We start from the raw sequence: 25,212 nt of genomic DNA on the forward strand, positions 1-25,212 counted from the left end.
TATATGTGCTGTGCATAGAGAAATATAAAATTTTACAAAATTTTATATGTATGTATACATTTTCAAATTATATCTTGTGTTTCTTCTCCTATACGGCTTATGTCATGGTGAGCAGTGTCTTCCTGGGGTGAAAACAGATGTAACATTCTTAAAAGCAGGTCACGTTGGGTTCTCAAACCCGCAGTAATGAGCCTTGCTTCACAAATTCCCTTGCACTCATGCATGTCTTGCAAACAGAAGACTGGCTCAACTCCCCAGGCAGACTGACCAGCTTCTTTTTAAATAGTATATGCCCTTTATTAATTTTTATATTCTTCACTTAACAATTTTAAAAGCCACAAACTTTTTTAAAAATAAAACATTTGCAGAGCTGCTCTGGGAGTTATGGAAGAGGTAGGTTGGTGACAGCATAGGCACTAGCCAATAGGTACCCTGGCACTTGCTTGTTCTTCCCTGGCATGCTAAAAACATGGAAACTCACCCACTCCCAACTTGTTTCAGGACAAAATAATGTACCTGTGTGTTTTGAGACAGTGGATGTGCTTGCAGAGCTCTTCTCCCACGTTTAATGTTACATCTGTCTTCACCTTTGCTTTCTCCACAAATCCTGCCTTGCTTTCCCCATAAACTTTATCAGACATCCTTAGGAGGAGAACTGTGGAAATCGGTTCATTTCTAAACTATACTAAAACAGAAAGAAGAGAAAAACTGGTTCGAGAGAAACTTTTGAGTACTTTCCAAATTGTTGCTGCTAAGGCTTCAAATTTCCATGCACACCTTCTTCCCTGATCCTGGTAATTACAAGCACCGCATGTCTGATGCTGTTCATGCAGTTCCAAAGAGTGATAAATGCTGAGGATCGTGAACTCTTTGCACTACACATTTAAAGCGGTACCATCCCAATTTGAACAATTATGACCTCCCCCAGGAACTTTAGTTAGTTAAGGGTGCTGATAGTTGTTTGGAAATGGTAGCTCAGCGATGGGAATAGGGCTTTCCTGAGTTTCCTGGGAAGAGGGGTTGATCGTTAAACCACCCTTGAGAAATGTAGCTCTCTGGATGAAATGGGAGTCTCCTAACAACTCCCAGCATCCTTAACAAACCACATTTCCCAGGATTCACTGGGGGAAGCCATGTGCTTTAAATGTAAAGGGTAACCACAGTCAGCTATAATGGGCGGGGGAAGAAGTGGTGCCAAATCCAAACACCTCCTTGTTCCTTTTCTACCTAAAGGTGTGTAAATTATCATTTATGAAAAGCAGTTTCCCCCCACAGACAGTTTTTGGGAGCTGTGCTAGCACAATCCGTGATTGCCACTGCTTCCGGTAGTCCCTTTGCAAAGCAGCTGAATGCTGAGAGTGTTTTGCTTTTGAGAGGGTGACGGAGCATCCTGCCCGTTCTCCTTGACCCCTGGAGAAGGGCAAGGAGGAACATTGCTCCAACCCAGGGGTCGACAAGGTTTATCTCACCTGGGCTGGTTCACTCTAGTGGAGATCCCTCTGTGAGCCGAATTGCGCGTCTGTCCGTGATTTTCTGCGCCTGCGCAGACACGATTTCCGGCATCTGCGTCTGTGCAGATGTGATTCCTGGTGTCTGCGTCCACGCAGACATGATTTCCAGTCTCTGCGCATGCACAGACACAGTTTCCTGCGCCACGGAAGTGAGTCCCTATGCTGCATTGCGCCGGTTTAGCGCAGTGAGCGGGGACTCGCCGAGTAGGTGGCTCAGTTCAGGGGTGGCTCGTGGGCTGGTTAAACGACCCCCTGGGCCTCTTGTGGCCCATAGGCCTTAGGTTGCTGACCCCTGCTCCAACCCATGGAAATTTCTGTTGATAGTGGCTGGGCTACTCAGTGTTGGAGCGGCAGGCAGGTTCCTTACTGCTCCTGTGGAAATGGATGTTAGAGAAGATATTCACACACATCATTGCCTCCTGGCCCTGGTAATCCCTGTGCCTAGAATGATGTAAGTCCCACTGTGCCCAACAGAGCTTACTCTGGGGTACGTGTGCATAGGATCGCTGTGTTACAGCACCGTCTTATATATGCTCACTCGGAAGTAACTCTCATTGGGTTCAATGGGGCTTACTCCCAGGTTAGTGGGCAGAGGAACACAGCCTTAAATCACTTTTCATACAATGCTTTTTCTTATTTCCTCCCTGCAAAGTGGGAGTGGGGTGAGGAATCCTTCAGTTCTTCACCCCTTTTGGAAATTGCTCCTGAGACACGAGTTGCTGGTTTTCACTTACCGTATTTTTCCATGTATAAGACTAGGTTTTTTTCCTTAAAAATAATGTCAAAAATTAGGGGGCATCTTATACACAGATAGTGCCAAGGGTGGACTGGCGATTGGTTGTTGCCTCAAAAATAGGGGCGTCTTATACATGGGGGCATCTTATAGATGGAAAAATACGGTAATTCTAGTAGAGTTAGAAGATTATACAATGCTAGCTTAAAGGAGTGATCGGACTACATTTCAACCCAAAAGCTTATTGAATTGCCACTTCAGCCTTGCAGAATTTACTAGCATTGCATGATAAAGGAGAAGGTAGCTGTCTAGGGTGGTGGAGAGCTTTGTACCCTTTGTTTAAGGAATCTCTTAAAAACGAAACGGACTGGGCGTTTGGAGTCAACGGCAGCTGTACACCAAGAGCTTAGTCACACCTTTGCTCTTCAACGTTCGTTGCTCCCATTTCAAGTCAAAGAGCAGGTTTTCCCTGGTAAAGGGGCAGGGCAGTGGGGAAACTTTGTGCTTTCTTGACATGGGACAAATGGAAGGGCAGAGGAGCCCAAACTCTCTACAGCCACCCCAACCCTCTAAAGTGAAACTTCACAGACAGAGCTTTTGGATCAACATAATGCAGAAAACATGCCCTATCCTACACTCTCCTTCCACTGCAACACTACAGCCCAGTGAAGCAGCGAATCTGGTATTTCTTAGGACAGCCTTTCCCCAACTTGGCACCTTCCAGATTATTTTGGACTACAACTCCTATCAGCCCCAGCCAGCATGGTGGTGGCTGATGGGAATTGTAGTCTGAAACATCTGGAGAACATCAGGATGGGGGAAAGTTGCCTTTGGATGGGGACGAGGAGCCCCTTCAAATATTACGTATTTAGGTGTGCATTCAAAATATTTTTTTCGATGTGCACCTCAAATAGACACAGGGAGATGTGACAAATTTGTGTTTGCAAGCACTTATATCGCACAGGAACACTCTTCGAGGAGTTGTGATTCTCTGCAGTTTCCTGCTGAGTGTCAACTCCATGGCAAACCGGTTTTATATATGATGCTTTAGAGCAAAAAAGCAAACAAACCCCACATCCATCTATTGTTTGGAGCTGTGACTATACTCTGGACTTTGCTTTAGGTGTGCAAGGTGCCAAAAGACTTTTTTGCAGAGCTGTTTGGAGTACGTGGGGAGCACTGATAAAGCTTCCTCTCTCTCTTTTCTCCTTGTCTTGTAGGATCTTTAGTGCAGACTTTGCCTCACGATGTCAGGGTATGATCTTTCTGAATATGCGGACTGGTGCACTCTTTTAATTTCTGTTTTAGTTCTTGCTGGCATGCTTGAATAGCATGGCCTCACAGGAATGACCGGTCAGTTCAAAAAGAGGCTTGTGCATGAATGTCTATAATGGCCTGACTCTGTTTCTCTGAACTGTACTAAGTTTCTCACTTGGCTTTATTTGCTGCTTACAAGGGGATCAAGGTAACTCTTTTCAGTGTTGAAGTGTTTTGCTCATGCTTAAACTGAACATACTTACCTACCTGAGTTGTGGTCGTTTGGTTTGCCGCTATTTCCTCAATAACTTTGCTGCAACTTTTTATAGCTAAATAATGTGAGATGGTCAGTATTAGCTGTCGTCTTTGTGACGACCTGTATTTTTAAAAGTCTGCTTCCAAGGTCATTGATACATATTTCTGTACCTCCATTATGATTGTCATTTGACTGCAGCCTTCTCCAACCTGATGTCTTGCAAGATGTCTTGGATGACAAGTCCCAATGGTGAAAACATCTGGATGACACCAAGCTGGGGAAGGCTGTTCCAGTGGATTTATTTATTTTACTATAATATGCTCGGCATTCCTCCAAAGATAATAATTGATCTGTTGTATATTTCATTCAGTGCATTGGGAAAAACATATTAGACCTTGGTGATATATATATATATATATATATATATATATATATATATATATTCTGTTTTACAATTTAAAGTACTTATTTTTACATCCTTAAGATATCAATGACTTCCCTTCTTCTCTTTCCATGGTTCATTTTGCATATCACAAATCCCTGCATACTTTACAAAAACTATACCATTCAGTATTCCATTATTACATCCATCAAAACTTACTTACAATTTTGAGTTTATATTAATGCTGCCAGCGTTTTCAAGACCTTGGTCTTAATATCAAAAAGTTATTGCAAGCCATGAAATGTCTTACGTGCACATTTGTGTCTTAACAAGTTTTTGTATGAGTGTGCTTGATTCAGCTGAATAACTAAACCTAACAATGAAATATCCTTTTTTTAAAATAAAAAAAATGCTCACAATGAAACTCATGTTTTCATGGCTGCTCACAGTGTACTTGAATGGCTATATTACAGGGGTGGGGGCAAAGGGATCATAAACCCCTTACCTTTTGTGACAGTACTCTCCATTACTCTTTTTAAGAAGACTACAGGAGAGTGATAATTTTACTAAAACTGGAAGGAGTCAAGTGGTAAGACTTAATCATGTCATTATGCACCCCCCCATTTTTACTGCCATAATTTGAGCACTGTGTGCAACAACCCAGTTCCTGTGGTTAGAAAGTTATGCTCCTAAAAAGTTGTTCTCAAACTACTTCTTGAAATTCAAGAAACCAGGACTCTTTAACAGGTCACACTGAACGCCAAAAAGAAATAAAGAGGCCTCTTATTAGCAAGAGTATTCTAATTCATCTTTGTGTTTAAGATTACAAAGACCCAATCTGTGCAGGGGTCTTCTACCGTCTTCAAGATGGGTGTTAATTATGGGATCGGTGCTTCTCATTGCATGCACGTTTTTTGCAACCCAATGTGAACTCTGCAAAAAGCATGCATGCAGCGAGTACTAACACCACTGTTACCAAAACACCAGCCCATACCTGCCCCCCAATTTAATCCAGATTCATCCTTTCCAAGGGAAATCCAGCATCCTATTTGTGATATCTCAGTGGTTTATTCATAATATTAAGCCCATGTTTGAAAGAACCCGTAGACCTCTATTCCATTTGCATGAAAGAGTAGCAGTATTTATAGAAGCCAGCAATAAGGGCTTTGTATCTGACAGCTCATTGTATTTGTCTTTTCTGTTCTATTTCCACCACCCCAATAATTATAGTTGTTTACTTTGCAGGCATTAATTGCTACTGCAGTAGAGACAAAGAATTATGAGTCAATGTCTCTGGCTGATCCTTACATAACAAAGCAAAGGAAGAAAATCAGCCAGTTATTATTACCCCCAAACAAATGCTCAGTAAATAACATAGAAAACCGAGCCCTCACTAACAAAAACATTCTGCCTTCGTCTGGCAACCAATCTTTCAGAAAACACAGTCATGTTCTAGGAGGACTCAGAAGTCACTTGGGTCAGATGTCTACAACACACAGCCTTATTAAAAACAAACCACAGAGTCAATAAACGTCGTCCAGTTATATTGCACATGGTAAAATGTTCTTCATGCCTTCTTCGTTTCATACCAAGATGCTGTTTGAATTAGCAGCGCTTGTTTTCATGCTGACAGCTGGGTCCTTGAAAAATCAATCAGAGACGACAGAGTAGCTGTGGATTTTCTCCCCCTTTTCAAAAGCTTCTGCAAAGATTCCATCCACTCCCAGTCCCTTCTTGGAGAGTGAACAAGAGCCCTTAGTGAACCACTTCCAGTCAGAGCAGACAATGCTGGACCACTGCTATAAAGCAGCTCCTTGTCTTCCTATTTTTTTTAATGATCAAGAAAAGTTTCATCTTAGAAATGCCTTACAGTGAATCAGACTGCTGGCCCATCTAGCTACATACTGTCTTCACTGACTGGCAGTGACTGCCCGGAGTTTCAGACAGGGGACACGCCCAGCCTTACCTGCAGAGGCAGTTTTAGGGTAGCGCGACCATTGTGGACGCACTGGGTGCCATGCTGCAGGAGGCGCAGCAGCAATGCTGTAGAACAGAGCATAAGAGGGAAGGGGTATCAAAGTTTAATGTCGCACGGGGCACGGCTGAAATCCGAGAGCCCAGAGTCCACCTCTGCTACCTGGGGACGACAAGGATTGAACCCAGGACCTTCTGAATGCAGAGCAGACACTCTTCCACTGAGCTGTGGCCTTAGGCCGGGAGGCAAAAGGCCACACATAGTGTTCTATGTGCACATCCTCTCCCTGCCATCTTAGCCCTCTCCAAGAGAATCAGAGAATCATAGAACTGTAGAGTTGGAAGGGACCCACGGGTCATCTAGTCCAACCCCCTGCAGTGCAGGAACCTCAGCTAAAGCATCCATGACAGATGGCCACCCAACCTCTGCTGAGAAACCACCAAGGAAGGAGAGTCCATAACCTCCCAAGGGCATCTCTTCCACTGTCGAACAGCTCTTACTGTCAGGAAAAAAACTGTTTAGTTGGACTCTCCTTTCTTGTACCTTGAAGCCATTGGTTTGAGTCCTGTCTTCCAGAGCAGGGGGAAAACAAGCATGCTCCCTCTTGCATGTGGCAGCCCTTTAGATATGTGAAGATGGCTATCATGTCTCCTCTTTTCCAGACTAAACATACCCAGCTCCTTCAGAAGCCACTCCTGATGGTCAGAGCAGCCTTTGAGGTAGCTTACAACCATACAAGTGAGCAGGAGCCTTTGGGATTGGTGCAGATTTCTTCCTTTCTTTTTTATGAAATCAGCCGTCTTTCCTGACATTTATACGTAAGGGACTCTTTCATATGCTAGCCAAAACACCTTTGGCGTTGTTTCAGATTTACTCCAGTGTTATTTTGAAATAACACGGCAGAGTGCAACTCATTCTCCTGACCATAGATAATCTCAAACCCTTGACAGCAAGATATACACCACCCAGGCTCCAGCTAGCTAGTTTCATTATCCAGTAGGTTATTTCTTACCCATTCATGTGTGCTGATCTTCGTGTTTTCGTTGTGCTTCTTTCAGGCCTCCAGTTAGCAGAGCTGCTCCTCAACCTGAGAAACTGCAAAAGAATAACATCAATAAAAAAAGGAAACTGGTTGAGGTCAGGGTTAATCCTTCGTTGTTTTATGCTAATTGCAACCTGGGCTGAATGATGTTTTTGCTTTGGTTTGGGAGTTTTTGTGTGCGATGGCAATTACGGACAAGCAACAAGCTGGTCTTTGCCCTCAGTGATTTTTGTTTGTTTTTGATGTTCTTCTCCATAAGCCATGCAAAATGTTTAATTTGCACATGCAGTTGCAATGAATTTCTTATTGGCCTCTTGCAGCTTTCAATTTTTGTGTCAGTTTTTCCAATAATGCTACCTGCCAGAGCAAACAACATTTGTGTTTTCCATGTATGCCATCTGCATGTCAAGACCCCTAGGCCTCCCCCTTGTGTTGAAAAATAACATGTGGGCACCATATTTTAGGTTAATGGGCAAAATTTAGGCCACAACTTTGTTGGTTACAGAATGTGAGCGGTATTGGCTTAGGCATTGGAATTGAACCAACTATATCTGACTCCTGCCCGCCTGCAGGAAGTCTCACAAGGGTTAACCACCAGTAGGGAGAGTCCTGTTGATGCACGTCAACTCGGAGTGCCCCCCAGGATCAGCGGAAGGTCGAGCCATGGTCCTAGTCTCCACCCGGGCTTTGGACAGGAACCATGACCCCCGGATTCCTTTAGCGGAATACCCTTTAGAATGGAGGAGCCATTGATGGCCACACCTCCCCTCCCCCAATCCAGGTTTTACCAATACCTAACTGCCACTCGATGGGACGTGGGTGGCGCTGTGGTTTAAACCACAGAGCCTAAGGCTTGCTGATCAGAAGGTTGGCGGTTTGAATCCCCGCGACGGGATGAGCTCCCGTTGCTCGGTCCCTGCTCCTGCCAACCTAGCAGTTTGAAAGCACATCAAAGGGCAAGTAGATAAATAGGTACCACTCCGGCAGGAAGGTAAACAGCGTTTCCGTGTGCTGCTCTGGTTCACCAGAAGCGGCTTAGTCAAGCTGGCCACATGACCCGGAAGCTGTATGCCGGCTCCCTCGGCCAATAAAGCGAGATGAGTGCCGCAACCCCAGAGTCGGTCACGACTGGACCTAATGGTCAGGGGTCCCTTTACCTTTTAACCGCCACTTGAGCTGAAGGCTTGCCGCCAATACCCTCACACCTGCAACCAGCCTCTAATGCCCTCAGAGACCATGGCCAACCAAACATCATTTCCCCAATTGGAAAGATGTACGCCATCAGCACAGAAGAAGGCCTCTTTTGCTGAACGTAATGGCGAGGTGCGCAATCCCCTGGTCCTTCAGTTCTTCCACCTTCCGAGTCACCGCTCGGTTCACGAGTTTTCCCGGCCTTGTTAGCGGCAGCTGGGCAAAGACTGTTATGCCACACACGTTTTTCCAGGAGCGTTGACCAAATTAGAGTCATGTTTGGAAAGGTAGCTGCCAGCTTGTCAAAGTCCCTTTTACCGCTCCAAGTCAAATCAGAGCAAACAGCAGTTGGGTTTTCCATGTATGGCATTTGCTCTGATTTAGCAGGTTCAGTAGAACGCAGTTTTTCCCAGAAAAGCACTGGAACAACAACAAAAAGTCTGCTCAGAAGTGGACCTGAAAAATCCAGACCAGTTGCCTAGGAAGTATGGAGCAAAGATAGGTTTGGATGAGCCCTTAGATTTTTAATTTCTCCTTTGACAATATGAAAAGGTTAATGCTAAGTGAAATCTTCAGTACCTTGTATTGCACCGCATGTAGTTGAGCTCACACGCATTCATCCCATGGAGACTTACCAACAGATTTGTGGCATAGGGATTTATATTTTGCTTCTTGAGTACTAATAAGGATGAGTATAGCATGGAGAAAACCTGGTCCCATCACTTCTGGAAGAGCAAGAAATGTCTGTTAAGCTGTTACTTTAATCTACAATTCTTATTTCTTATGATGTTGAACTGGCTTTATTGTGAATGAGGTAAATATTTGTTAATGTTCTGCAAACCTTTTTTTTTTTTAAATTGCATGTTGCTTATTGATTCAGAATTTCTTTGTATGATTTGGATAAACTTTTGCGAACATTATCAGCATCAGAACAATTTGGACGTTGTTCCTCTCTGATTTTTACTTTTTTGTGGTTGGTGGCTGGAGAAAATGTCTCTCTTTAAAATGTCGTTGCTGATGTGTCTCCTTTGAGGAGGAAAAAAGAAGTGTTCACCAAAAGTAGCATATAACCCTCTTATTATCTTGGTACATTTTTCTTTCTAGGAATTGGCTTTAGACCATGTTTTCGGGTATCGCGGATTCGATTGTCGCAACAACCTTCATTACCTCAACGATGGTGCTGATATTATTTTCCATACTGCTGCAGCATGCATAGTTCAAAACCTTTCCACAGGTAATTCAAAGACATTTTGAGTAAATAATGGATAGATGATGAAGTATGGCATAAACAGGTGTTTATGCCAAATCGCTAACAGTGCAGTCTTAACTCAGGTTTGCTGAGAAGTAAGTCCTCTTGAATTCAATAGGGCACCCTTCCAGATAAGCAAAGTTAAAATTGCAGCATAAATCATTGTTGAAATGGCCTAAATGCTATTCTTATATCAAGTTTTAATTGTTCTTATGCAAACGGAAGTGATAATTTCCTTTTCCCCTCTTCAGATGAGTTCATTTTTCTAGGACTGACTTTTTGTACGTATATTGCAATCGCCTCTGTTTCAATTTCTATTCTAAAACCAATGTTTCTTTGGAATCACATAGGAAGCCAGACTTTCTACCTGGAGCATACAGATGACATCCTCTGCCTAACAGTCAACCAGCACCCAAAGTACAAAAACGTGGTGGCAACCAGCCAGATTGGTAGGTTCATAGTCAAGTTAAAAGTAAAGTATTTAGTTGAGATTCCTGCATTGCAGGGGGCTGGACTGGATGAGCCCCGGGATCCCTCCCGACTCTACAATTCTATGATTCTATGATGCTGGCCCTCTGTTTAGATGTAGGGAGTATGAAACTGGACAGAGTTATCCTTCCTGAATTATTTCCCCCCCACCCTGCTATTGGATGGGCATCTTCATTCCGAACCCAATATAAGGTGACCACCTAGGCCAGAATTTTCTGCTCAGACATGTAGCAACTCCCTGAGGTCTCAGGCAAATAGTCAAGGGAAACATCCCTGTGAATCTGGAGAGAACGCATCTCCCTCTTCCAGAGTGTCTAAATTAGGGGTCGGCAAACTAGGGCCTGTGGGCCGTATACGCCCCGAGGGCGTCATTAAACTGGCCCCCGGTCCTTGCTGCCCGCTCGGTCATTCCCCATGCTGGTTTAGCTCCGCACAGGGACTGACTTCCAGGACGCAGCCACGGCTTTCTCCTCCCCCGCCATGGCTCCAGAAGCCAGTGGGGGAAGAGCCGTGTACACATGTGCACGAGTGCAAGCGCACCCGCGCACTCCCGCGCACGGGCGATCCGGCCCGCCAGCGGAAACGTTTGCCAACCCCTGGACTAAATGCTACATTGCTGCATGTAAAACCCACCCGGGACTGATTTTTTTTAGCAAACTTTAATTTTTGCTTTCTATGCCTGGCATTCTATGCTATGATACAGCTGCAAGTTATTTCATTGCTATGGTCCTCGATTGTGCTTTGTTTGGTGCTATTTCATCTCTTCGGACCTCAGTTTCCCTTTTGAATACTGGTAATTGACTGTAATGAAGAGATAGGATTCGATAGGCAATGCTAGGCGTTAACCCTGACAGTTTTTACATGCAAAATGTGTCCTCTACGCTAGCTAGCGCCTTTGATATTACCCAAGCAAAAAGCTATCATCAAAATAGCCCCTGCGTGTCTTTGGGGAATCTCTGGATAACAGCTGTTTGGTGTGCTGCCATTTACCACGGCTTCCTTAATTCGCTGTCTTCTCATTAACCTGCCACATGGAAGGAACTCCAGTTCTCATTCAGTCTCAGTCAGCATTTCCATTGGAACTCTCTATTTATAGCTACCTAATAAAACGCCTGTGTTTCTTTAAGAGCTTGAAACTACCTGCATGCAGATAGATGATTTGGGGCCAAACACAATCATCTCACTTCACAAACTGAGAGGTTTAAGTTGAAACTTCTCCTGCCGATGAAATATTAGGCTTGAGGCTCTCGACAACATTTCCAAAGGAAATCTCCCTTTCCTCCCTTGTCTTTGTGGATGTCCGTCAGGAAAGCAAATCTAAACACACAAAACACCTGAACAATTTTTTTTGGCAATATTTAAGGAACTGAGAATATTTACTGGCTGGCTGTGTTGGTAGCTTGGTTGGCCGGTGGAAAATTCCGTTCCTCTTGGGTGCTGGAGCAGGGCATGGCAATGTTTTGACATCATGGGTGTGTGTGTAGGGGGTTTGACATCATTTTACAACTTGGGCTGGATCTACATGGACCTATTTAACATTATTTCCCCCTATTACAACAATATTAGATAATGCTGTTCTAAAACGTCATAGGGCATAAGGTAAAGGTAAAGGGACCCCTGACCATTAGGTCCAGTCGTGACCAACTCTGGGGTTGCGGTGCTCATCTCGCTTTATTGGCCAAGGGAGCCGGCGTACAGCTTCCGGGTCATGTGGCCAGCATGACTAAGCCGCTTCTGGCGAACCAGAGCAGTGCACAGAAACGCTGTTTACCTTCCCACTGGAGCGGTACCTATTTATCTACTTGCACTTTGACGTGCTTTCGAACTGCTAGGTTGGCAGGAGCAGGGACCGAGCAACGGGAGCTCACCCCGTCGCGGGGATTCGAACTGCCGATCTTCTGATCAACAAGTCCTAGGCTCTGTGGTTTAACCCATGCTTGTTAATTAAAACATTTTTTACCTTGGTTTTGTTTTGTTTTTTGGAGGGGTGGGGTCAGATATAAGTAATACCCGGCCACACCCTATTCCAAAAGACTGTTTCTTTCCCTGCTTCTTGTTGCTGGTTGCTCCACATTTTAATTTTCCTCCCTCCCTGAACATCACCCCTCAAATACCATTGGAGAGGGGTTGGAGTTTAAATACAGTAAAAAGAAAAGAAAAGGTAAAACCCTACATAGGGCTGTATGAGCAGTGTTTTACCAATATTGCAGTATAAAGCTATAAAAATAAGCTATAAAAAAGGCAAGGTAATAACGCATTATGAACGTAAAAGGTAGGACCTCAATGTGTCCATCTACGTTATCAAAACCATTCCTTAACCCTTCCTTAACGTTAAAAACCATGAGGGTAGATCCTCCCTTGCAGTATTTAACAACATAGTTTTAAACATCCGTCTGTCGTGGATGCTTTAGATGACTCCCTGGTCCCTTCCAACTCGTAAGATTCTATGATTCTAAGGTAGGGTTCAAAATCAGGTTAATATTAGCAGAAGCTAAGGTCAATTCGAGTGTTTTCCATTCCTGTGGTTAAGACGGTACTTGCTGAGAGGGAAGTGGGGAACTACATTCACAAGACTGGCTCATGATCTCTTGGCAGCAGTGAAGAGAAAGCCAGTGTTACATTTCCATCAATCTGCACTGGAAATTCTTCTTTTGCAGAATAGCCTACTGCATTGGGGCAATTTTGGTTCTCTACAGGTATCAGCAGAAATGCATTACGTTGAATATACGATTCAACTATATTCCTGCCTTTCTTTTGTTTTTGTTGTTTATTTATCCATATTCATGTTGATTTTATTTATTTATTTATTTATTTATTTGGTGCTTCTTCCTTCTGGTGCTGATGTTGAGCGCTTCAGCATTAGAAACAGTGACTTATTTCCGCTATTGTTTTCCCTTGGTGCTTTCTCATTTGCCATTGCCCACACCATGCAGGTGATATGACAGAATTTCCAGGTAAGGCTTTCCTCTCCTGTGAGTCCTAGTCAGAAAAGTCGCGTCAGGTCCTTTTCATGCTCCTCCTGTTGTTGTATCTATGTCAACTGCAGATACAAGTTGAACATGGGCAGGTTTGATTTATTTGTGCCTGGTTTTGTGCATCTTTCCATGAATACTTCCTTATGATCATTTTAGAACATGTCTCCCGTCATGAAGTCCGATATTTCTCCCCCCATGTGTGTTCCATGAGCTATTACTACATGTGGTTCTTGGGGAGGGATGCAGATGATTTTGTCTTAGCTGCCTTACTGTTGATAAAATGCACCTGCCTCTCAAGATCGATGACTTTAAATGAAACTTTCTTAATTCCCCATTCCTTTTAAAATAAATCAGGTACAACCCCTTCTATCCACATATGGGATGCTATGACTAAGCAGACTTTGTCTATGCTGCGCTGCTTCCATTCCAAAGGAGTGAATTACGTCAACTTCAGCGCTACTGGCAAGCTCCTAGTCTCTGTGGGAGTTGATCCTGAACATACAATCACAGTGTGGAGATGGCAGGAAGGTGAGTACACCGTCTCTTTCTTACTACCGTATTCGCCTGAATATAAGCCGCACCCGCAAATAAGGCGCACCTTTAAAATTCAGGGGGGGGGGGAATATAAGCCGCACTTTAACTTTTCACGGTCAGAATTTGGAAGAAAAAGTGCGGCTTATATTCGGGCCAATATGGTAGTTGGAAGAACCAAGAATTCTAAAGGCAAAGCCACACATTAAATGTTAAAACAACTTTTTAAAACTGTGCGTGGTGCTTTTAACAAACACTGATGCATCTGTTGTGTTTACTGATTTGCCGCTCCCTTTCGATTTCCGCAGGTGCTAAAATTGCAAGCAGAGGAGGCCACCTAGAAAGGATCTTTGTTGTGGAGTTCCGTCCAGATTCAGACACCCAGTTTGTCTCTGTTGGAGTCAAACACATGAAATTCTGGACTCTGGCTGGAAGCGCTTTGCTCTATAAAAAGGGAGTCATTGGTTCGTTGGAAGATGCCAAAATGCAAACCATGCTTTCTGTGGCCTTTGGAGCGGTGAGTTTGTGTTTTCACTTGTGGGATTTTCAGCAGGGTGGCGGGATATTTCCACCCCCACCACCCATGACTAAGGCTTCAATCTGAAACCTCCTTCCTAGGAAGTAAGTCCCACTGAAAGCAAAGAGACTTACACATAAAGCATTTAAAAATCATATTGTCAGGAAAGCATTGTTTAATGTCTGGATAAGATATAAGGACCTAATGGAAAACAAAACCCCAAGGTGGCTGTCACCGATGGAAGCAAAAGCTCAGAAAAAGCTCAATATGGAGGCCAAATGGCCGAAATATTGGGAAATTCTGGAACAAGAGGGAGATAGATTGAAACTGCAGAGTTTTGAGAAACTAAAAAACAAAGTGCGAGATTGGCTTCATTATTATCAGATAATGGAGGCATATAATTTGGACAAGAAAATTGGCTTCCAGGTGGAAAAATCAAAATTAGAAACAGAACTGTTAGAACCCAAAACTAAGATTTTGTCAAAGATGTATAACTTGCTGTTGAAATGGAATACTCAGGATGAAACGGTGAAATCTGCTATGATTAAGTGGGCACAAGATGTTGGACATAACATAATGATGGCTGACTGGGAACAGTTATGGACCACAGGTATGAAGTTTACGGCATGTAATGCCTTAAGAGAGAATATTATGAAAATGATATACAGGTGGTACATGACACCAGTCAAGCTTGCAAAAATCTATCACTTGCCCAATAATAAATGTTGGAAATGTAAAGAAACTGAAGGTACATTCTTTCACCTTTGGTGGACTTGCCCAAGGATTAAGGCTTTCTGGGAGATGATCTATAATGAAATGAAAAAGGTATATAAATATACCCTCTTGAAGAAACCAGAGGCCTTTCTCCTGGGCATGGTCGGCCAATTGGTGCCAAAGAAGGATAGAACTTTCTTTATGTATGCCACAACAGCAGCAAGAATACTTATTGCAAAGTATTGGAAGACACAAGATTTACCCACTCTGGAAGAATGGCAGATGAAGGTGATGGACTATATGGAACTGGCGGAAATGACTGGCAGAATCCGAGACCAGGGAGAAGAGTCGGTGGAAGAAGATTGGAAGAAATTTAAAGACTATTTACAGAAATACTGTAAAATTAATGAATGTTAGAATGATGTCAGAATGAAGTTAAGTGGTTTTAGCAGCAATGTTATAAAGGTCTATGTAAAAATGGATTGTTAACAGGTGAGAATCCAAAGTTATAATATATTAAGTTAAAGGATTAAGACAAAAACAAAGAGGGAAAGGAATTGCTGAATTAACTAATAGAACTGGAATACAAAAAAGGGAGGTGTGAAGAAGTCAGGGAAGTAAGGAAATGAAATGTAAGGTCTGGAAAGACTGATGTGTTTTTTAAGTGTTTTTTATCTTTTTTCTGTATTTTGTATTTTTTCTTTTTTATTTCTTTTTCTTTTCTTTTTATCTATGCAATTTTTTCTTTGAAACTTTAATAAATATCATTAAAAAAAAGAAAGCAAAGAGACTTACTTACAAGTAAACAGGCTTCAGAATTGCTCACTTCTATCTCAATGATTTGAGTTGCTTCTTCATTTCTGTAGCCTCTGGTAACAAGGAAGTCTTGCGCTGCTAAGCAGGTCCATCCAAACCACCTCCAACGTTTCCCACCCATTTGACCAAAGGTTGTATAACTAGACGTATTGGAATCGAGACATTCTGCTAGAGTGCACCAACATCAGAATGGAATCTGTCCATTCATGAGGGGTCAGGGTAGATGCCAAAGTAGCTGACAATCTGTGACCTACAAGATTGTGGTTAGTTATGCTGAGAAGTGACAAAGTCCTTTAATGAATGGCGTTTACAAAACAGCTCATGACTGTTTCTTTCAGAATAACCTTACTTTCACTGGTGCCATAAATGGAGATGTTTATGTCTGGAAAGATCACTTTCTAATCAGACTGGTGGCAAAAGCTCACACTGGGCCCGTGTTTACAATGTACACAACGCTTCGTGATGGACTCATTGTCACTGGAGGAAAAGAAAGACCGTAAGAGACTATAACTTGTTTCTGTTTGCATTTGCCACCGCTTGACAATTGCTCCACTTCTTCAGAGAGGAGTTCAAATCACTGTTAATTCCCAAAGAAGAAAGTCTGCTTTGCATGCTACAACAAAATACACCTCCACCTTTGGTCGCTTGCATTTTTGTGTGCTAATTATAGGGCATTTGTGCATCTGAAAACATGCTAAACATGCACCCAGCCTGTTGGGGTGGCGTGGGTGGGGTTACTATTTCTTTTCAGACATATACCGTATTTTTCGCTCTATAGGACGGACTTTTTCCCCTCCAAAAATTAAGAGGAAACGTGTGTGTGTCCTATGGAGCGAATGCAGGCTCCTTGGCTTCAGCAATATCAATGCGAAGCCTCCAAAGTGCAGAGGGAGCGCTCCCTCCATGCTCTGGAGGCTACGCATTGCTTTCGCTGAAGCCTGGAGAGCAAAAGCCGTCGGTGAGCACTGACCCCTCTTGCTCTCCAGGCTTCAGGGATAGCCGCCTGAAGCCTTTGGAGTGCAGCGGGAACTCGCGCTGCGCTCCAAAGGCTTCGCAACCTTGCCGCTGCTCCTGGACCTGTTCTGGGGGCTGGGGAAGCTCAGGCTTCCCCAGCCCTGCGGCTATAAACAAAGCCAAGACAGAGAGCGGGATCCATCCCGCTGGCTGTCTTGGCTTCTGCCAAAGCCGCGTGCAGCTCTCCTGGCTGGAGAGGTTGCGCGTGGCTAAAGAGGAAGCCAAGACAGCCAGCAGGATGGATCCCGCTCGCTGTCTTGGCTTCTTTGCTCTTTGGGGCTGGGGGGGGGTATAATATTTTTTTCCTTGATTTTCCTCCCTAAAAACTAGGTTCGTCTTATGGTCCGGTGCGCCTTATGGAGCAAAAAATACGGTAGATGCCTTGCAGTCATTGCAGGAAAGATACAGCCAGCCTTTAAAGGGAAAGCAGAAGCTATCTTAAATGACATCCTGCATACTTTTACCCCGCAGGACGAAAGAAGGAGGTGCTGTGAAACTGTGGGATCAGGAGATGAAACGCTGCCGGGCATTTCAGCTTGAGACAGGGCAGATCGTGGAGTGTGTCCGCTCGGTGTGCCGAGGCAAAGTACGTGAGATACGCAAAATGCATTGCCGTTTGTTCTCCTCGCAAGGGACTCTTGTTAAGATCGAGCGTTTAGCAAAACAATAAAAAGCGATCTGCACTTAGAGAGATATTCCGCTTATGGAGAAAAGGAAGCTAGGAAGCTCCAATGGGTAGGAATAAGCAGATGTTTGAGGCAGATGGTTCTGAATATCTAGCAGACAATCTGTCTTGATTCCCTCTGGGTTTCCTTATTCTGGCCATGAGTGGCAGACACCTGGGGAAGAGGGTGATGTATGGCAGAGATGAGACAGCAGAGCACAGCCTGATGTGACACAGCAGAAGCATGCAGAGGGGGAGGAATATCTGGTATAATAATAATAATAATAATAATAATAATAATAATAATTTATTATTTATACTCCGTCCATCTGGCTGGGTTTCTCTAGCCACTCTGGGCAGCTTCCAATGGAATATTAAAATACAATAACCTTTTAAACATTAAAAGCTTCCCTAAACAGGGCTGCCTTCTAGATGTCTGGTAGTTGCTTTTTTCTTTGACAGCTGGTGGGAGGGTGTTCCACAAGGCGGGTGCCACTACCAAGAAGGCCCTCTGCCTGGTTCCCTGTAATTTGGCTTCTCGCAGCGAGGGAACCACCAGAAGGCCCTCAGTGCTGGACCTCAGTGTCCGGGCAGAATGATGGGGGTGGAGACGCTCCTTCAGGTATACTGGACCGAGGCCGTTTAGGGCTTTAAAGGTCAGCACCAACACTTTGAATTGTGCTCGGAAACATACAGGGAGCCAGTGTAGGTCTTTCAAGACCAGTGTTATATGGTCTCGACGGCCGCTCCCAGTTACCAGTCTAGCTGCCTCATTCTGGATTAGTTGTAGTTTCTGGGTCACCTTCAAAGGTAGCCCCACATAGAGCGCATTGCAGTAGTCCAAGCGAGAGATAACTAGAGCTAGTGTTGTCTCCCAAGGAGAGGCAGTGTGTTGACAGAAAGAGGAGGCGCAGCCCCCCAGACACAGAGCCCACCTTCAAGCCCAAGGTTCCTGCAGGGACAGAATTTCTTGGAAGTAGCGCAGCGTTCTCTGCATCTGCCTAACATCTTGGTGGGTAGGTGGGGAAACTTGTTGGAACAACCTCGCAGCTCCCATGTGTGGGAGATTAGCAGCCAAACCTAACAAATGCATATTCTTGCTAGCGAGCATGGGAAAGGGCTAAGTCCACAGAGATGTATTGCTAAATAGGCAGATACTCAGACCATAGAAATACAATTGGTAGAGAGGGTTCTCTGTGATATCATCCCCTCCTCTCCAGAGAGGAAGGAGCATGTAGTACTTCCTGTTCCTCTCTCTTCCTTTGATCAGACTTTTTTTTGTTAACTTTGCTACGTTACATGTGCATTCTGTGGTTGGCTTCCTTTGCAGTGCTTTATTTTGAAATCCTTGAGATAATATTTTAGTTTCCTGTTAATTACGTTGCTTTGAATGTATACTTTATGTTTGACTTTCTTCAGTAATGTTTTATTCTGGATTGTTTTATCTGATGTTTTAATGTAGGTTGCAAGCCACTTGGATGGGTTTTTTTAAAAAAAAATCAGTATAGAAATGAAATGAATAATAATAATAATAATATGTGGGGGAAATGCAGCAGTCTTTTGAAATTCATGCTTCTCTAAGTAGAGTTTTTAAAATAATAATAATACATAAATACTGACTTGGACTTTGAAATATCAACAGGGCAAAATTTTAGTGGGAACCAAAGATGGAGAAATAATTGAAATTGGAGAAAAAAATGGTGCTTCTAACCTGCTGATTGACAGCCACATGGAAGGAGAGATTTGGGGCTTGGCTACTCATCCCTCCAAAGACATCTTCATCTCTGCTAGCAATGATGGCACCGCAAGGATCTGGGACCTTTGTGACAAAGTAAGAGCTGCTTCAGTTGAATTGAAGCCTTCAGTGTACTTAGGAAAATTATAGGCTACTGCTGTTGTTGGAGCTTAGAATTTATCATTGCACCTCTCATTTCCAAAATGCTTCATAATTTCTTGTGTTTGCCCTGACAGCAACTCTACGCAGAGGGTTAACATAACCCCTATTTGACTGGTGAACTGTTGAGTACAAATTAGATTCACTTGAGCCACATGTGCTTAACTTTGCCTGGATCATGCCTGGTGACTTGCAAAGTGTCTCTGGAACTCCAGGTTCTTCAGCAAACCTCCAGTTATCACAACTAATCATTATTACTTATGTACATTTAAGGGCTTTTCCAAGCAAGCTGTAAAGATGTAAAGCATTTCAGATTATCTGATTAACAAAGATCGTCGGGACATTTTTCAGTCGGTTGAAACTGGCTCTGCTGCCAACGGAATGAAATCCAGAGTGTATATCAAGGGATCTGAATCCACTGTGTTAGCAAACCTGCTGTTTTAATCAAGCTACCAGGCAGATATTGTAGGAATGAGGTACTTCTTCACACATCACAGAGTTAAACTACCACAGTGTGTAGTTATGGCGTCCCGTGTCAAAGAGCTTCAAAAGAAAATGAAACAAATTCACGGAGAATAAAGCTATCAATAGCTGCTTGCCAGGATAACACCTTCAGGCTCAGTGGCAGATTCACAAGGGGAGAAAGTACAAGTGTGGTCCTGACCTGCTTATGGTCTTCGTGTTGACATCCAGTGGGTCACTGTGAGAACAGTCTCCTGGACTAAATACGCCTTTGGACCAGTGCCAGTTTTAAAAGTAAAGGGACCCCTGACCATTAGGTCCAGTCGTGACTGACTCGGGGGTTGCGGCACTCATCTCGCTTTATTGGCCGAGGGAGCCGGCATACAACTTCCGGGTCATGTGGCCAGCATGACTAAGCTGCTTCTGGCAAACCAGAGCAGCGCATGGAAACGCCGTTTACCTTCCCGCTGGAGCGGTACCTATTTATCTACTTGCACTTTGACGTGCTTTCGAACTGCTAGGTTGGCAGGAGCAGGGACTGAGTGACAGGAGCTCACCCCGTCGCGGGGATTCGAACCGCCGACCTTCTGATTAGCAAGTGGTTTAACCCACAGAGCCACCCACGTCCCTTAGTACCAGATTTACGTATAAGCTAAAAAAGCTTTAGCTTAGGGCCTCACTCCCTTGGGAGCCCCCCAACAAATTTAAAGGAAAAAACAACTGGATGTACATTTCCAAAATATAAGATAAAAAGCAAATAAAATAAAACCTACATACAGCAACAGTGTTTTGTGTAGGCTCCTATGATGTAAGTAATGGGCCCCACCTGCTATCCAGCTCCCTAAAATATCACTGGTTTGCTCATTTCTTTATCAATTACTTTGATAAAATACATATTTTGTTATGTGCAAATGGCTTTAGATACCTATTAGGTCCATAAATTACCATATAGCATATATTCAACACACAAAAACAGCGACAATTTGTTGTTGACAAAGGACAGCTGGATATATAAAGGGCCCCATTACCTTCAGTAGCTTAGGGCCTCATCAAACCTAAATCCATTGCTGTCAACTTTTCCCTTTTCTTGCGAGGAATCCTATTTGGAATAAGGGAATTTCCCTTAAAAAGGGGGGAAACGTTGACAGCTATGCCTAAATCTGGCCTTGCTTTGGACTGATTCCGTTCTTATGATATCTTTGTAAATATCGCCACAACCCAGTTAAGGGGCATATGCATGCAGAAACTAACTTCCCCGTTTGTATCCCTGACTGCATGAAGAACCATGCACTGTGCATGGTTCGACTCCTGACTCAGAAACTGGGGTTGGGTACAAAGTCCCAGTCATAAAGTTGATGCCAGCACTGTTCAGCTGCACGAACTGGTGTAACTGAATGAGGATGGTGTGTGTGTGTGTGTGTAAGTGTCTTGAGTTGTAAATGATGCCCTGAAGCAAAGTGTCGCCGTCTCCATCCCACAGAAACTTCTGAACAAAGTGAATCTGGGCCACGCTGCCAGATGTGCCGCCTACAGCCCCGACGGCGAGATGGTGTCCATCGGCATGAAGAACGGAGAGTTCATCATTTTGCTCGTGAACAGCCTTAAGGTGTGGGGCAAGAAGAGAGACCGCAAGTCTGCCATCCAGGACATCAGGTATTGTGGCTAGGTTGCGGGGTGACAAAGATGGGCTGAAGTGCAACTGACGGGCTCGTGAGCCATTTGGTTTTGCGCCGTTTGATGCTTGCTAATGGCTTGTTGCGGAACTGATGAATGTACTCCTTTGGAAAGCCTTGCCCAGGTGGCATTAGTTCACACTAAGCCTAGGATAGGTAACGTGGGGCCCTCCAGATGTTGTGGATTAAATTCCCATCACTCCAAGCCAAGATGACCAGCGGTCAGGGATAATGGGAATTGTCGTCCACAACATTTGGACGGTACTGCATTGGCTTCCCCTGTTCTAAATGTACACCAAACTTCAAAATAAAAAAAATCCTTCCAGCAGCACCTTTAAGACCAACTAAGTTAGTTCTTGGTATGAGCTTTCGTGTGCAAGCACACTTCTTCAGATACACTGAAACAGAAGTTGCCAGATCCTTCTATATAGTGAGAAGGTGGGGAGGGGTATTACTCAGAAGGGTGGTGGGAATGGGAGATTGGCAGATAGCTGAGATGAGCCTGCTGACGACTCTTAACGACTGTAATAGGTCTTACAGGAAAAGGCAAGGGGTGAGAAGGTGAGAAATGGCTTAGTCATGTATAATGGGATAAGAATCCAATGTCTTTGTTCAAACCAGGTCTCTCCATGGTTTTAAGTTTGGTAATGAGTTGCAATTCAGCAGCTTCTCTTTCCAGTCTATTTCTGAAATTCCTTTGTAGTAAAACAGCTACTTTGAGATCTTGTATAGAATGTCCTGGGAGATTGAAGTGTTCTCCTACTGGTTTCTCTGTTTTGTGATTCTTGATGTCAGATTTATGTCCATTTATTCTTTGGCGTAAGGTTTTGTGATTCTTGATGTCAGATTTATGTCCATTTATTCTTTGGCGTTTAGTTGGTCTTAAAGGTGCTACTGGAAGGATTTTTTTTATTTTGACTATGGCAGACCAACACGGCTACCTATCTGTAACTGGAACCAAACTTCAAGAAACTGTAAAGCTAATTGTAGTGGTTCTAGGGGTTGCTCGTGCGTAAGCCGGTGCAAACACCTGGCTGGGTTGCCTGAGTGAACCCTTTCTGTCCGGACAGCCACTCACCCATGGCTGTCTCAATCGCTGGCAGAATCCGTCAGTGGGCGTTTCTTAAACTTCTTCCAGCAAAGAAGCTCTTTGACGCCTAGTCTCCTCCTACTCTCTCTGCACGAACGCCTTCTGTGCAAGGAGGGCGTAGGCAGCGGAGGACCTCTACTCTCCCCGCTGGTCCCCGGCAAGGAGTCATGGGACCGCCTTGCCGCTTCCCCCATCTGCCCCCCTTCTCCACTGGTGCTACGCTGATTCTCTTCCCCAGAAGATGGGCTGCCTCTCCCAATCCCGGGACGCTCTCTGGAATCCCTCTGGATTTTGCTCTCTCCCTCCAGCACTGATGGCAGTTCCCTGACACTAATAAAACAGCTATTCCATAGCCATCCCTAGTTCTTGCTAGCCAGCCAAAGAACAATAAGTGCATTGAGAGCAATGACTCTGATCAGATGGGCCTTGCAGAACCATATGGAACCCCTAACCACACCTCTCGAGTGATATTATTTATAATCACGGGGCCACCACCAAGAAAGCGCTGCTGCTTCCATCAATGTCCTCACTTTGTGACTCAAGGGAATATAGATTGGGGCTCTTGAAGGTGGCTTCAGCAAGTGGGCAGGCTCATTGGGGGGGGGGAGATGATCTCTAAAATAAGATCTCCCCTGGAACAAATACTGCAGCTGGTGAGCAAAGCGATTTCCAAAGGAAATTTAATTAGGCAGAAACTCCATTCCGCTCTGTAGCCTGTCCTTTGCAGGTCCCATGACCACAAATAAAGTTGCACTGAAATGCCAGATAATCTGAGGAGTGGGGGAATTATTTGGGCAGTGGGGGGAGGAAAGTCTTCTCTTGCTGTGCTTTTGAGCAGATCTGGAAGCTGTAGGAGGATCTTGTCTTAGGAAGATAGGATTGGGTTGGATAAATATCTTCAAGGGTTTTATGTCACACAAGTTTTGGCTTCCTCTCCCCATGCCTGTAAAAGAAATGAAAACTCTGTATTGACCGGAACATACATATTATTTAAAAACAGCTTTCCAAACCATCTGAGCACCACGCAACAAACCACAGATGATCTTCCCAGGAGCGAAAGGCATTCTAAAGTATCATTTGCCAAGCATCATGTGTAGCCTTTTCCCAAGCAAGGAACTCTCCTAACACTTCATGGCCCAGCACTGTCTTAACAAAGCCCTGCTCCTTCTTTGTTTTGCTGTGCAGAATCAGCCCTGATAACCGGTTCCTCGCAGTGGGCTCCCAGGAACACACCGTTGACTTCTATGATCTCACCCAAGGCACAACCTTGAACCGCATCGGCTACTGTAAAGACATCCCAAGCTTTGTCATTCAGATGGATTTTTCCGCAGACAGCAGATACATTCAGGTAGGTTTTTGCCTTCATTTCCTTTCTTTTCTATTTTTGAAATTAAGATTTACAGCTCTTCTGATATAGAAGGCTCCATACTGGTGATAGTGTCCCGGATGAAATGGATTCTTGATGCAAAATATGGCTTTCTTGCACTTGGGTGGTTTAATGGTAATGAGCTGTATGCAACCCATCCTGGGACCGCATGGCGAAGCGCCAGGCTATAAATGTATTTATTTATTAACAATATGAATACGCTGCTGTCAGGGGTTCAGGAGCAGAGGCACAGGAAAGGGAGGAAATAGAGAGCGAGGGGGAGGAGTCCGAAGGAAATGTTAGCGATGACAGCGGTCCGAGGTCTCTGAGTCTTTCCAGCGAATCGGAAGATTCACAGAAAGGGGCTCCCATGGTCAGAGCAAGGGGGGTGCCTAGGGGGACACCCCAGGAAGAAAGGGCCAGAGGGGACTCAGAGAGCAGCAGTTGGAAATCAGGACCAGCGTCCACACCAGAGTGCAGTAGGGGGGAGGAGTCCCAGGCATCGGGATCAGGCGGCGCACTGCCAGTGGGAGGACATGAGTCAGGATTGGCCACGCCTCCATCGGGGAGCGAGGAAACGGTCGAGAGGAAGGTTGAAGGCTGGGCGCGCGCGCCAAGTTCAAATGTACAGGAGGGCGGCGCAGTTGGCAGCCCGGATAGGGAGCCAGGTCCCAAAGCCCGCCGAAAAGAGGGGGAGGAGTCAGGGGGGTCAACGTCAGCGTCAGAAGAATCCAGGAAGGAAGGGACCCCGGGGGGTAGCAGGACCCAGAGGAGAAAGGAGAGACGGAAGAGGTGGAGTAAGGCTAGAATCTTAAACTGGTGTACAGGGGGCGGAGACTCAGATGGAGCTTCGCCGATCTAACCCCTAGACGTAGAGCTGGGGCGCTGCGGCTTGAAAATGGAAACTGTACTTCAATAAAGACTTTTGTACATTACTGCCGGCTAGCGTTGGTCCTCTGTGAGCTGGGACCTGGAGCCAGCTCTGACAGTAAGCTCCATCTCAAAAAGTTTTGCACCAAAAACCTCGTAACGTGAGTGGACGCAGCGAGGGAAGAAGATTGGTGCTTCGCGAGCTCACAAAAGTCAGGCAAGATGACTACAGAACAGCAACTAGCAGCCCTGCAAGATGCAGTGACACAACTCAACGCGGAGGTACTCGCATCCAGGAAAAGGGAAGAGGAAGCGGCTGCCGCCTGCAGGGATCTCCAAGCCAGGTTGGAAGTGCTTGCTAAGCAGGGGCAACCGAGACCCAAATCAGAGGGGATTGGGCTGGGGAAAAGAGGAGGCAGCCTGGTATCTCATTTCGATGGGAATTTGCAGCAGTACCCTAACTTCCGAGCAGACGTGCTGTTTGCGCTGGAACTGCTGGATAAAGACTTTAGAGATGAGCAAGAGAAGGTGGGGTTTATCT

At 44.6% G+C, this 25,212-nt stretch overlaps 1 protein-coding gene across 6 annotated transcripts in view; it reads left to right on the forward strand.

Moving 5' to 3' along the window:
• EML6 (EMAP like 6) overlaps positions 1-25,212 on the forward strand; it is a 176,275-nt gene that overhangs the window by 133,798 nt on the left and 17,265 nt on the right. For 4 of the 6 annotated variants that reach the window (XM_081000806.1, XM_081000802.1, XM_081000804.1 and 1 more), the window contains 11 exons: positions 7,173-7,251; positions 9,452-9,581; positions 9,947-10,045; positions 13,019-13,039; positions 13,415-13,588; positions 13,900-14,108; positions 15,977-16,134; positions 17,124-17,238; positions 18,959-19,147; positions 21,153-21,325; positions 23,621-23,783. In XM_081000806.1, coding sequence (XP_080856932.1) covers positions 7,173-7,251; positions 9,452-9,581; positions 9,947-10,045; positions 13,019-13,039; positions 13,415-13,588; positions 13,900-14,108; positions 15,977-16,134; positions 17,124-17,238; positions 18,959-19,147; positions 21,153-21,325; positions 23,621-23,783 — 1,510 coding nt within the window. Of the gene's footprint in view, positions 1-3,464; positions 3,710-7,172; positions 7,252-9,451; positions 9,582-9,946; positions 10,046-13,018; positions 13,040-13,414; positions 13,589-13,899; positions 14,109-15,976; positions 16,135-17,123; positions 17,239-18,958; positions 19,148-21,152; positions 21,326-23,620; positions 23,784-25,212 lie in introns of those variants that run through there. The other 2 variants (XM_081000803.1, XR_013984757.1) reach the window with 2 other exon arrangements.

This window comes from Podarcis pityusensis, assembly GCF_964106645.2.
Source record: "Podarcis pityusensis genome assembly, chromosome: 3".
NCBI classification, from domain to species: Eukaryota; Metazoa; Chordata; class Lepidosauria; order Squamata; family Lacertidae; genus Podarcis; species Podarcis pityusensis.